The following is a 13971-nucleotide window of genomic DNA, read 5'->3' on the forward strand; positions in this document are numbered from 1 at the left end:
GGAAGAAAACGACTTTGCCTTTTTTTATCCCCTTTTCTCGTCATTGTTTTTTGCAGATGATTGTGTCCACGCTGCTAAGTTAAATTTGGATAGAGAGTGACATACTGGCCCCACTGAAATCAATGGCAAAACTCCCATTGATATCTGTGGAGCCAGGATTACAACCTGGAGTCTGAAGGTATTAGGGAACAGGCTTATAACTCATTTAACATTACATTGATTTTGCAGTGTTTACTGATTTAAGACAACTACCATTCTCAATGTCATTATGTGTATGAGACTTCTTCAGAGCTCTTCAGTGGCAACTGTCACTAGACTAAGTTAAAAGAATAACTAAGAATGAGTACAAATCACAAGTTAACTACTGGTAGCTCCCTTGACCAATATGCACCTTCAATTTTCGTTTATAAAGTAGAGAACAAACCCATTGTAGGAGTCAGCAATGTAACTTCTCAAAGTCCTTATTGAGGCCTCGACAAGTAAAATGCAATTTCAAAACAACCTTTATTCTGTTTGAAGACCTAGTACAATTTTTAAAGCAACTTAAAAACAAGACACAGCTCCATCAAATCTATAGCTTGAACAAAATTTCAAGGAGGCACATTTTTATTATTGCCCTGTAAAGGCAATTTACAACCCATCCTATCCTCCATCTCCTTCAAGACCAGTTTTAAAACAAAGCAATTTTAATGTTTTAAAAGACATTTAACAGAACAGAGCTTAATTTTTTAAAAACAAGAATACAAAAAATAGCAGCATCTTGGGCAGCTAATGCAGTCTCATAGGGACAAGTGCAATGTAACTATCAACTCACATAGCCAGTCCAGTTTAGTCTTCCATGCTATTAGCAGATGAGATCCGTCGATTGACGGCTCAGTCTATAAAGTTCATTAATTTTGTACAGAATGTTGCATTTTGGAACCTTGTCCCATGGGAGGCATTGTGCGTCGAGCTGCCCATTTCTAAAGCGACCCCGAAGAGAAACAATATCAGGATTCACTTTCCCAACTGAATACCATGCATAGCAAAAGCACTGTGTTATAACTGGCAGAAGTTTCCCAATTAAAAGCACTGGAAGGCTTTCCCAAGCATTATAGTTCATTGCCAGTTACAAGATAAAGCCACTCCTTTTCTACAGAACAGCTGGCATTAAACAGAAGGTTTGGCTTTACAGATTTTTGATAGTTAAGTGAACCATTCAGATGATTTGTTTCTAAAAACAGAACTACACAATCTTCTCACTTTATTTAGAAACAACTTTCATCGAAAAAGATAGGTATGGATGAGTGTGTGTGTGCGTATTTATTTTTAAACAAAGAAATGAGTGAGAGCATGTGCTTCATTGGTGTTTGGTGAAAGATGCACCTGGATTATGATTCATTCACACACACAAACACACCCCAAATCAAAGCTTCAGTTTAAAGAAACAATAAATTGCTTTCTCTCACTTTTCTTATGGTCACGCATACAGCTACCTTTCAGCAGCCTTGTAAAAAGTACTGCTGCTACTCAGAGACTTAAGTATTCAAAACACTTTAATCATAGTAGATGCAAAAATTACAGCTGAGTAGAAATGACATTAAAAGCACCGTATTTTGTCAGTTATATCCACATACCTTTGTTTCATGTTCATATGAAGTTTGAGTTTCCAGAGATATTAAAGCTGGCTTAGTTCAAGGTCATACAATATATGAAGGGCATAAAACTCAGGAATAAAAAATGTTTTTTGGCAAAGCTGCAGTACTGTACCATTCACTAAGGAGAGAGTCCACATATAATCTAAGCACTACATGAAACCAACTAAAGCCGTATTTTGTGGGTTTAAATGACCTTTAAGTAGTGCATAGACCTTGTGTAAGCTAAATTTCACTTTAAGATGCCTCAATGAAAAAAATCTCAGCTTTGCGCTTGTTTGCCCTTGTTTGTGCAAGCAAAGCCAGGGCCCTGATTCTCACATAAACTAGCTTTTCTCCAGGATAAGCACAGGTCCTCAGGTGGTGTAAATCGACCTAGCATCACCAATGGCAATAGTAGAACAACACAATGTATCCCAGCTGAGAACTGAGCCCATTGACTTCTGTGGAAATCAGAGGAAAGTCAGGTCCCGGATTTGTAACCACTACATGCTTCCTGAAAATGTGACACTTCAATTCAGGCTGTACACATTTTGCCCAAAGAAAATAAATGTAATATTTTTCCTTCACTATGATTAACACATTATTTTAATTTTTGTTTATACTTAGAAGCATATTTTGATATACTATGAAGGTTGCTTAATTGCTGTTTACCAGATGAATTTGAAATTTGAGCTCTGCTAATGACATTAAAACCAGAATAATTGGGAACAAATTCAGATGGTCTCACTTGCCACTGTAGGCTTGTGTAACTGGAAAAAAGTTCAACATGCTTTTGAAAGTGATAATTGTCCACATACATTAATGATGGTTGAGCTTTGCTCCATGATATGTAAAAAATTAGGTTCTGGTAGGAGAAAATATATTCCACAGAAAAGCAGAATCAACAGCCTGAAAAACAACCTCCCCCCCCCCCCAAAAAAACTTCTCAGCATCAGAAATGAAGAGGTAATATAGAAATAAACCACAGGTGGCTAACTAATTGCCTAACAAAGAACTTAATACTTCATTTTAAGAGTGAGAAATTTCAGAAGGGGGGATAATCAGGGGATTCAATGGGACTTATTTCTTCCATGGTGAATGCAACTAACTCTCTTTAACAATAAAGGGTGTTCCACTTGTACTTCAAGGGAAAAACAATTAAAATCTTCACCTGGACTAAAAAATCTTCAAGATTTCTCTGACATCATTGCCCTATTAATCTGTAAAATGTGAAATAGCAGCATGAATTTATCTGATGCTGGGAGTGGATAACCATTCCAGAAACCCATAGTAAATAACCCTTTACAATTTTGGTAAACAGGACACTGTCTTCCTTTGTTTCTTTAACTAAATTTAACAGAAATCTTCTAACTGTTTGGTACCTGAAATTTTAAATTTGCTCTTTTAGGTGACATTATATTTCAGTAAGTACATTTATGAAATAACAAAAGTTAGTTATGGACATTCTAATGTTAAAAAGCAAGGTTTTACCATCTAAATTTACTTTATCTTGTACCTGATTCATCAGAAAACAACAAACAAACCTCAGGGGCCTTTTTCTAGTAACACAGAAAAACAAGCACACATTTTAGATAAATTGCCTTCATATGAAATGAAAGGTATCTTGACATGCTGACAAAACATCTACTATGGTAGGTCAAGATGCTGGATTTATTTTTTACTATGAAAAGTCTATATGGATTAAGCTTGAAATCCAAACTGACTATTCTAGTATCCAGTTTTCATTTGTTCTTCCACAGCAACACTCCGAAGGGGATGCACATTTTTTTCTTTTTCCAAATGCAAAGACAATCGGGACAGAAGTCCAAAATGCTTTAAGAAGCTAATATAGTGTGGTACCATATTCTAACGTTATCCTTGAAACAATATTGTTAGACTCAGTGATACTTTGTAATGCTCATATATTTTTTATTGAATAAAGCAGCTTTGAAGCTTATCAGGCACTGCCCAACAAAATATTTAGTCCAAAAAAAAAGGAACCTTTAAACCTTCTATACAAGGACAACTGTAAAATGTTCATAGTTTTAATTCTGAAGCCAACTTTTACTGGCATCCTGTACATTTCTTAAAAAACAAAACAAAACAAAACAAAAATCCCCGAACAACAAAATTAATATTAACAAAAATAATACTCAGGAAAAACATTTTCAGGCAACACAAAACAGAAAAAAAGCTTATCCCGTGGGTATACCTGAAAGAGAAATACAACCAAAAGAAAATTCAGTATTGCATAGCACTGTGTAAGGAATCAGCTTTCAGCAAACAGAAAAGAGAAAATAGAAGCAGTTTGGTATTGATAGTTTCCACTGATGATAGTTAGTCATCCGCTATGTACATTTTTATATACTGTATGCCATTGACAGTCCCATGTTCTTCAGTCTTAAATATGTTCTTAACATGGGATTTTAAATGTCTGAACAAAACACTTCCTGGCACTTTGCTACTACCTCATTTCCTCTGAACAACATACTGTAACCGAAGTCTTTTTAAAGTGTCTCTTATAAGTGAAAGTGCCATTCTGCTACATATCATTCATCAGGAAACGAAAATCCACAATGCTCTGTGTCTGGATCCACTGAGTACAGCAACACCAAATCTGAAACTTGTCATGACAGAGAAATTCCATTAACAGAATTAACACAGACCTGTTGCACCTTGGGTCTGCAGAATCCCACATTCTAGCTGGTAAAGCTTCAAAGAGATCGTAAACAAGCACCATGGTTAAAGGCCTCCATGTCCCTGCAGGGAGATATAGGTATAGCATTTCTCTCTCTCGTGTTTTCCTTTTCTCAAAAAAAAAAAAGTACTTTAGATTAGAAACTGACATTCACAGCTTAATACTGCGATCTCTCCCACTGCAGTTGTTAAGAAAGCTCTAGTCCCCATCAGAAGACAAGACAGTTTTGATACTGCAGCTGAAATTCACGAGTCAGGCTGAAAGGAACCTTCTCTCTCCAGAGGCCTCAGTATAGTTGGTTTTTTTTTGTTTTAAAACAAAGAATTAAGGTCTTCATCGCCTCTGCTGTGCATATACTGGGTAGGCTAGTGTGACATTGAGAGAGTCATTGTGCTGCACGAGTGATGTGTGTTGGTAATGTAGCACCAGTTCTTTAAGTGAGCTGTACAAGTTATATGGCTCTGCAAATCCATATCCAGTGGGGGTTTTGTTTATGACACAGTGCTTTACTTCTCCATCCACCCTAAAGGGGGAAAAAAATAAAAAGGTTTTCAATTGGCAAAGTTTTCATTTTAAAAAGCAGACTAGAGAATATTAAAATGTTGATATTACACAGAATAGCAGTATTCTATATCAGAATAATTCAATACATCTGACATCTAACCAGAATTCTCAACAAGTCATGCTTTATACTCTGCTTTAACAGGGAGAAGGTACAAAGATTTTAGAGAATCCACAGCTAGTGTTCTATGCTGTTTTATGTGGAAACTTCCCAGGAGGGAAGTTTCCCGTTTTGCAGGAGGGAAAAAAAGAAGCAAGAAGGGTAGCTGATCATATGCATGACAGCCCAATACAAAGCCTGCTAAAGTCAATGGTATCAGGCCCATATCTGCTCATCACCCAGTAAAACTGCTTATTAGCAATGATTTTTCTAATTCATTGTAACCTCTATTCTTTAAAATATCTGGATACATACACAACAGAGCAGGCATAGCAGCCCTGTTTGCTGCTCTCCCGAACAAGGAATGTTCCATCCCGTTTTCCCCGCAGAAGATTTTCAGCTTGGCTTCTGTTGATATTTCCCACATTCCACGTTCTCTCATCATGATGGGGCAAGTCTTCATCATCTTCCACCATAGAGTATTGGCTGCACAAATTTGAAAAGGATAATAATAGAAATGTAGCACTCATAGGGACCAGTTACCAAGTCCAGCCCTCAATCACAACCTTTGCAAGGGCTTATCAAATATTTTTTTGAACCTGGGATCTCTCACTCCCCAAGCAAGAATAATAAACCTACAAAGACAAGCCACATTCATCAGTGTGACAGAGAAGCAACTAGGTATTTGAAAAGACAACTAGTAGGAAGGTGAGTTCAAGGGCCCAAACTATATAATTCTTCTAACTTTTCATGTAAAAATGTTATTTCTATTAATATTGTGCAGATACCTTTATAAATATGAAAGAAATGGAGTCTTCAGAGACTGTTTTCAGGGCTTCTAATTTTGGCAAGCAACAGGCCCAGTAATCTAAACTGCCCTCTGGGTCAGTTTCATTGCTGATCGTTAGAACTCTATGGTAAAATGGTCAAGAATTATGTCCATTTTATGCGGCTGATATGCATAACTGAATTACTAACTTTGGGAAAGCGATCTTAAAAATAAAAGGTGTATAGAAAGGACAGATTAATAGACTTCTCTCTCTTCTCTGCTGCAGAGTGGGTTATAAGGAAGGTAAGGGACAGATGTTCTTCCCTCCCTATGCCCTTCTGCTACTCAGATACAGAAAGCCCTTCTCTTGTCCATCATCCACATGAGATGAAATTTCATAGTTATTCAAAATACTCTGCCTCAAACCAGGCTCACAGGCAAGCACCTTGATAGAAAACAAGCAGCTGGAGACTATGGAAAAGTGGAATAGAGTACTCTCCCTCCCCCACACACCAAGATGTGGCTGACAGCCTGCACTAATAGGTGCCTCCCAATCTTTCTATAAGTAAGATTTTGGCTAGTTGCCTTCTGGCTAGCAGGTACCTGGCCAGGCACTGAGTAAATATGGCTTCCCATCCATCCCTGTGCAACAGTGTCCACTATTGAAAGTCAATTTCTTTGAAAGATTCTGTTTTCTCTCACAAATAAACACCAGCTACCATCCTTATCCCGCAACACCTCATTGCTCTTCTTTGTACTCCTACAACCCTAACTCAAGCCATCTCCTCAACAGGGATCCCAGTTGTCTATGCTCATTTTCAATGTTAAGTTTGGCTACATTATAATGTCAGTAAACAAACAACCTGAATGGTGTCAATATAAATCTGAGCAGAAATCAGATGGCTCATTAGCAAGGAAAGACACAAAATGAAAAATAAGAAAAGCTATTTTTTAAAAGTTTAATTTACTATTTTGGATCCTATGCTCCCTCACCTGCAGCCTTGGCTACACTAGCGTTATTGGCTCTAGCACTGAGAATAGAATCCTAGAACCATAGGGTAAGAAGGAACTGCAAGGGTCCTCTTATCTAACCTCTGCGAAGATGCAGTACTTGTTGTGTCTAAATCATCCAGGATAGATGGTCTTCTAGCCTCTTCTTGAAAACCTCCAGTGACAGAGCTTCCATGAGTTCCCTAGTTCCATTTTCCAACTGTTCTTACATTTCAGGAGTATATCCTGAGATTTAACCGACATCTGCTTGCTATACTGCAGTTTGATCCCACTGCCTCTTGTCCAGCCCTTTGGTGCAAGAGAACATCTTCTCCATCTTTTTTTTATGACAGCCTTTCAAGTTTTTGAAGACCTCTCCTTTTCCCAAACATACCCAATTCCTTTACCCTTTGCCCATATAGCTTGCATTCCACCATTTGACCACTTTGTCACTTGCATCTGGATCATTTCCAGTTTCTTGACATCCCTTCTACAGTATATAGCAGTGACCAATACTGGACACAGTACTTCAGCTGAGGCCTAACTAGCATCAAGCAGCACTATTACCTCCAGTGATGTGCATTCTATGCTTCTGTTAATGCAACTCAACACTTCATTTTTTTTTTTTTAATAATTTCATGTTGTTGTCTAAAGCCCAGTTCTCCAATTTAAAGAGATCCCTTTGAATTCTAATTACCTGTGGAACCCCACTTGAGCCCTCCCTCCAATCTGACATCATTCCAGTCACAGTTTCGCTTTGTTTATGGTTGTTTAAACCTATTACACTTCGGTGCAGAATTCTCATCACAGCAATGATATGAAGGCTAATGGAAACTAGCTGCTTATATTTTTACTGCCTCATCTGCCTCAACTGCACTCAACAAAGTAAAACAACGGGATTATAAAAATGCATGTGCCTGGTCTATTCAATACTTCCACAATTGCCAATGCCAGTGGAGCTCCATCAGTTTTAGAGCAATAGAAGACAACTAAGAAAGCCAAACCACTATTTTGGACAAAGCTAGAGTGCAACCATACATAACACACACACTAACCCTGCTGCTACCATTGACCAAGAAAGGCAAGGACAGGAAGCAATACAAGTTGATATTGTAGACAAGAGACAAATTCCACTGACTCCCCTTTTCATATTTGTTTTTTTCTTGTAAACTATTGATTCGTGAAGGTATTCTTTGCATTCTTCTATTGCTTAGTTTTGACTTAAAGGGGAAACTAGAATCCCTCACTATATCCACCTCATGTAGCCTGGAATATTCAGCAGTTACATGATCAACACTTTTCACCCATGATCTATGTACGATATTCCAATGGCGAAAACAAATTAAAAATCTGGTCCAAACTAATTTGCTTTAATGCCAGAACAGTACCTTCCTCCACTCAGAAAAGTCATATACTGGAATATGAAGACAGAGCAGATCCAGCCTTTGGATGAACTATTCCATTCTGTCCAACTCTGCTGGTGGTTGATTCTATACTACCAATATTTTGCGCTTTAAAGGAACCTGTCATCAGAAATTCTCAGTGTTTTATAAATGTTGATTCAGATATATAATGCCCCTCTGAGGTAGTTATATTGCATGATCCCCATTTTATAGACAGGAAGAGCAAGGTTAGAGGTTAAGTAGCATATGAAAGTTCAAGTCTCTAAAAAGGTTAGTGATGGGCAAGGCTCGACAAATTATACAATATACTCGCCCGTGGCGAGTAGACTGTAACCCGGAAGAGCCGGGTTTGGGCGATCTGTGCATGCACAGAACAATCTGCGCATGCGCAGATCCCTGGGCAGCACGGCTGGCTAGCAGGGCTCGCCGCGGTTCGGCGAGCCCTGGTGATGGGAGTCAGGAGAAGAACCCAGAATCCTCTCTATAACTGATTGACTATATACCTCTCTGAGACGTTTCTAGAAGAGCAAAGGATAAGACTGGTGCTCTCGCTAAAATTCTCAGTAAAACAGGTTGTCACATCCAAACCAGTGTCCGCTATGTCCAGATAGACAGTATTGTGCCTAAGAGTATTCCTACAGTCATTGAACGACACGTGCTTAAACTCATTACTGTGTAAAATTATTTGATTTCAGGAATATTCATTTCCTTAAATACTTACTCTTCTGTATTTTCATTGCCCAGCCATTCATTTAACTTCTTTTGCCGAACACCTTTTTGAGTCAACCACCTGGAAAATAATTAAGAACAGGTTTATACATTTTTTTAACTGCCAAAAGTTGGACATTGTGGGAAAACGAATTTTTTTGTAATTCATACATGAACTCACATCAAATACTGGTCTCTCGTCTTTCTCAGCTGTATAAGGTCTGGTTTAATGCTATTCATACGTTTGTCAATCTCTCTATATTCAGCTGCTTGCTTCTTTAAATCCTCTTCTAGTCTACGTCTGCTGTCCACAATTTCACTTATTCGAGACTTCAGCTTCTCATAGTTGTGCATAATTCTAAAGAAAAGAATTAGGCTTATTATACTTGTTAGAACCTGATACATAATCCAGGTTCCCTATTTTCACTTGTATACATCTAAGACAAGATTTATTTCTTATGATTTAATTGCAAAATTTGCAAGCTTTCACCCACTTCATTTCAGATTTATTCCATTGACGTTCTTTCTTATGTAATGACTTTGTATTTTTTTATATTTTCTATGGTACCAACCTTTGAATTTCTTTTTCATTTCCTTCCCGTTTAAACTTTTCAATATATTCTTTGCTGTATCTTTCTTGTGTCTGGCACTGTTCTTCAAATATTTTTATTGTTTCATTAAATGCTTCAATAGCCGTTCTTTTCATTTGTATTTCCTGAAAAAAAAGTAATCATCATTACAGTCCCTTTAAAACAGAAGGGATAGTTTAGTCACCTAGATCTCTGGAAAGGTTTAAGTTATCTTGCAGCAAAATAATTGTACTTCTATATCCCTGAAGCAATATGTGTATTTTCTGTAGATTCTTACAATATATGAAAATCAACCCTTGTTCCACTTGCTGCTTTCCAGGAAAGGCAATGACCACACATAGAATTATCTACTATGTTTGTTTTATATATGACTTTTATTTTTGCACTGGTAGCCTTTTGACACTGCCCTCACTATACCCTGAGTACTCCTAGAGATATAGTTGGGACTCTCAAGATACTAAGTCAGGCCTGGGCAAAATACAGTCACTGGATCTAGTCTGCAGACACTGCAGGAAGTCCCAGCCAGGTTCCCCACTTGCCTCGCCCCTCTCTCACGCCGCTTAGAAACTTCTCTGCAGAGTGATTTTTCTTTAAAAACTGTGAGTCTGGAAGGGCAGGGGAAGCTTTAGGAGCGGTTCCCACCCCCAGCACAATCCCACTGGCTAGCTTCTACTCATAAACTGGCCAATGGGAATGCCTATTTCAAAACAGGCAGCCATGAAGCACAAGGGACTTCAGAGCACATGGCTGCTGCCTGTGCAGGGACAGGGCAGACATCAATGTTCCCTCCATTAATACCATGGAAGAGTGCGGCCCTCAACCACATTCCAAATTTTATAGTGCCCCCCCCCCCCCATCAAAAATTATTGTCCACCTCTGTACTAAGTTGATTTGAGTGATTACTTGAGGTTTCACCCACACCTCCAGAAGGCTTCAAAATTCCTATCTTTTAGGTATATTTCCTGCAGGTACAAGAAGGCACAATATTCATTCTGCAACTATAAAACAGTACCAATTTCCCTAGCAGTCCCAGCTAAGCTAATTACCGGTTAATATGAAGGAGTGGGTTGCTGTTCATTCCTGCACTTTATCTAGTTGTCACACCCACACTCCATGCATTTTGTACATGATACCTTACTCTGGAAAAAGAAAATCTAAGGTATTGTGGTAGTTTGCATTTGCACATACAAGGGATGGGTGGGCACTACAAATGGTCAGTATATAGACTTGCAGCCAAGCCAACAGGAATTCTGCATATGGAATGTTTGTTGAGAGTGGGTCCCAACCTATGGTTACGTTATATGGAAGGTAACAGCTCATATATGAGTAAAGTATTCTAACTTACTGAACTATCACATCAAGCACTGTTTGTCTTTTAAAAGAAGAAAAGAAAAAAGTACCTCAAAATCAACATTAGCAATTTATATCTTTGTTCTTCTAAAACCAAATAAGTTGTCTTGAAAGCTACAAGCCCTGCCTCAAAGATAACTCACCTGAGATGTTCTGGTGTAATCTTCATAGAGTCTGTCATATTCTCGACTCTTTTCTTGGAACTGAGTGTTATATTCATGTAATTTCTTTCCCACTGCTTCAATACTGTCTTCCTTCACAACTTGATCCTGGGAGGATAAGCAGAAAGAAATATATCCAATAAAGAAACAAATTTTTGAAATAAAAAGGGTTAAGAAAAAAGTGACAATCATAGAGAAATGTATTATAACGTTACCATGAAATCCCCTCCCCTGGGATATTCATCTGGCGCCAATGCAGACATTGTTTTAGCACCAGGCTAAAGCCACCCTTTTCACCCATGCTTTTACTGGTGTTTGAGTTTGTGTGTGTGCATGTGTGCGTGTTGCCCTTCTTAATAGGTTTTATGCCTCCTTCTTGGGGTCTTGTATTCTACTTTTTAATATATTGCATTTTAAAATTTTGAAAGCTACCTCAAATATTTTAAATGCAGAGGTGGGGTAAAAAAAATAGATAAATAAATAAATAAATATGAAGGAGAAATGAACTGAAGGCACATAATATGCATATCAGAAATGAAATTATGCACAAAAGACAAATTTGCACTGCAAGCATGCAGCAGTAAGATGAAAATGATATATTTCATCATTAACATTATCTTATTTAATCTGGGGAATTTATTCCCTAATGTGTTGTTTACAGTATTTAAGGTTTGTATTATTTAATGTGCAATTTATGGATTGCTTTTTATTTAAAAAAAACAACAACTTTAGATCCACTTTATTCTTATCTCAAATATTAACTGAGATGAGTTTCTCCATATTGAATTTGTCTCCCTCTAATAACTTTTCTGTACATAAGCAGAATAAAAAGAAAATAAAAAATGTTACCTGCTGGTACTTGGATACTGGATAAAGTAATTTTACATCCAGTTTAGGATTATACTGGGCTAGCGACTCATTCCGGTAGTGGTTTATTAGCTCAACCACAGAGTTGAAAGTTAATGGGTCAGAAAAGCCATACTTTCCATCTCGGTGAAATATTTTGATTAATTTGTTATTTCCTCCTTTCCTGTAAATAACATTTGGAAGATAGTCAACCATATTTCAGATGCTTTTGCCTAAAGAAAGTAGCATTTTAAAATGTAGCTCTGTAAGAATACATTTCAGTATACATTTCAGCTGAGTATTTTACCTTAGTGTAAGTGTATAGTCTCCATGCTGTTTGGTAGAAGCATCTCGTACCAAAAAGGTACCATCAGCAGTGTCACGAAGCTTCTCATTTACTTCTTCCCTGATATGAAAGCAAAAGTAACCCATGACAATCCCTTACTCATATCCTCACTATAATCTATCATTTCTCCCTCTATCTTTCTAAAAACAGAAATGCATCTTTGCTTTTTTCATTGGCCTTCTCTATCTTCAGAAGAACTTCACATTCATTTCATAGTTTTACTGGTGAACAAATGGAATATAAAAATGCTGTACCCAATACCCTCCCACTGCTGGAACAGATTTATATGTATGCAAAGTTCTTCCTACTTGTTCATACAAGTCTACACAACTAGAGCATCAAGTGACACTCTACTGTACTCATATATAGTAGGGTTAAAATTTTTGCTTATATTCAGCATTTTGCCTCAGAATTCTGGTCTTGGAAGCAAGGAGGGGGGAAATGATGGTTCTCAGTGTTGTCCTTTCATGCTAGTGTTTCATATAGAGGTCTTAAAATAATATAACAGCTTTCAAAGAATGATATTTGTGGACATACTGCATTCTAACTGACTGTCATGTTTTAATTACCTTTGGAACAAAGCCGTGTATGCTATACTTGTGTTGGAAAATGTTCTAAACAGCTCTTACAACTATAATAGTACTATTATAATAATTTTTTTGTAGTTAAGTAGAATGGGAAGAGAATATAGCAAATAAACACATGCCTTTTTCTGTCTTACCTTGAGATATCTCCCCAATACCATTCAGCATCTTGTAAAGACATGTTGTTATTCATACCGTTGTTAATTACAGTATTAGGTTTTGGTGGCTTAGGAGGCAGTGCTGCAGAGAAGAGGGAAAAAGTTGTTTGTAGCAAATTAAACAGAACATGCCTCATAATTCTAATTTATGCCATCAATCATTACGTCAAAGGAAAATGAAAATGATTACAAAATACAGGTTTCCGTTATTGGCAATCACTGTAAGATAACAAACAAGTCTAGATATTTTTTCTGGAAACAAACTTAATTATACCATAAGGGTTTACTATTCCAAAAGATGTATGTTAGTTGTTGAAGAATACATTTCAAGGAAAACACAACCAAAAAAAGGAGTTTGGGGCAAAAGTATCTATACTAAAGTTTGTTTTCACCTTATGCCACCTTCTACAGAAAATCTCCATCTTGAGATCATTACAAATTACAAAGCATGTCAAGTTTCATTTTTATTTTTCCTCCCAATTAATTGTCCAGGAGGAATTTTGTCCCTTCTTGTATAAGAGGTGCTGTGGGTAATAAAATCAGCAAACCACAGCAATACTATATGTTTTAGGAGAAGGAATTGAGTTTCTCTGATCCTCAGCATTTTGTACAATGATCTGCCAAAAACCACTTTAAGGAACCCATCTGTGACCCAAATATCCCTAGTGTTAATCTTAGTACTTGACAGGATAAATTGTGTTCCAAATGCCAAGACTGATTAAAAACCACATCCCCTTTTCTCAATGTCAAAGCTGCATACGTACACCAATGAGTGCCAAAAAACATACTGCAGTATTTTTGTCTAACTAGCTAGGAGGACAACGTTGGAATCAGGATTAAAAATGAAAAAAGGTTTGAGTTTTATAATAAATTTTAAATTGTCTATGTACATGGTTGTTTGTATAATATATGTCTGGCTGCAAAAGACAATGTTTTTATAATAATAGTGGTGTCCAGATCTCATGACAATTCCAAGATCATATGACTAACTGATACAAAGTCAGGAATTAAGCTATTTCTAGATTTTAACATGTTTTCTCCAAGACTATTATGCATACTGATGTGTAATCACTGTATCAGGAAATACAAGT

At 37.1% G+C, this 13971-nt stretch overlaps 1 protein-coding gene across 5 annotated transcripts in view; it reads right to left on the minus strand.

Moving 5' to 3' along the window:
* Positions 1–485: 485 nt before the first annotated feature.
* Positions 486–13971, minus strand: part of PIK3R1 (phosphoinositide-3-kinase regulatory subunit 1) — an 82406-nt gene continuing 68920 nt past the window's right edge. For all 5 annotated transcript variants that reach the window (XM_006119162.5, XM_075932352.2, XM_014571548.3 and 2 more), the window contains 9 exons: positions 12860–12962; positions 12100–12198; positions 11796–11976; positions 10929–11054; positions 9418–9560; positions 9027–9203; positions 8859–8927; positions 5291–5461; positions 486–4837 (listed from right to left, as the gene is read on the minus strand). In XM_006119162.5, the coding sequence (XP_006119224.1) occupies positions 4648–4837; positions 5291–5461; positions 8859–8927; positions 9027–9203; positions 9418–9560; positions 10929–11054; positions 11796–11976; positions 12100–12198; positions 12860–12962 (1259 nt within the window). In that variant the 3' untranslated portion in view covers positions 486–4647. The remainder of the gene's footprint in view (positions 4838–5290; positions 5462–8858; positions 8928–9026; positions 9204–9417; positions 9561–10928; positions 11055–11795; positions 11977–12099; positions 12199–12859; positions 12963–13971) is intronic.

This window comes from Pelodiscus sinensis, chromosome 6 (genome assembly GCF_052426305.1).
Source record: "Pelodiscus sinensis isolate ZL-2025 chromosome 6, ASM5242630v1, whole genome shotgun sequence".
Lineage (NCBI taxonomy): Eukaryota > Metazoa > Chordata > Testudines > Trionychidae > Pelodiscus > Pelodiscus sinensis.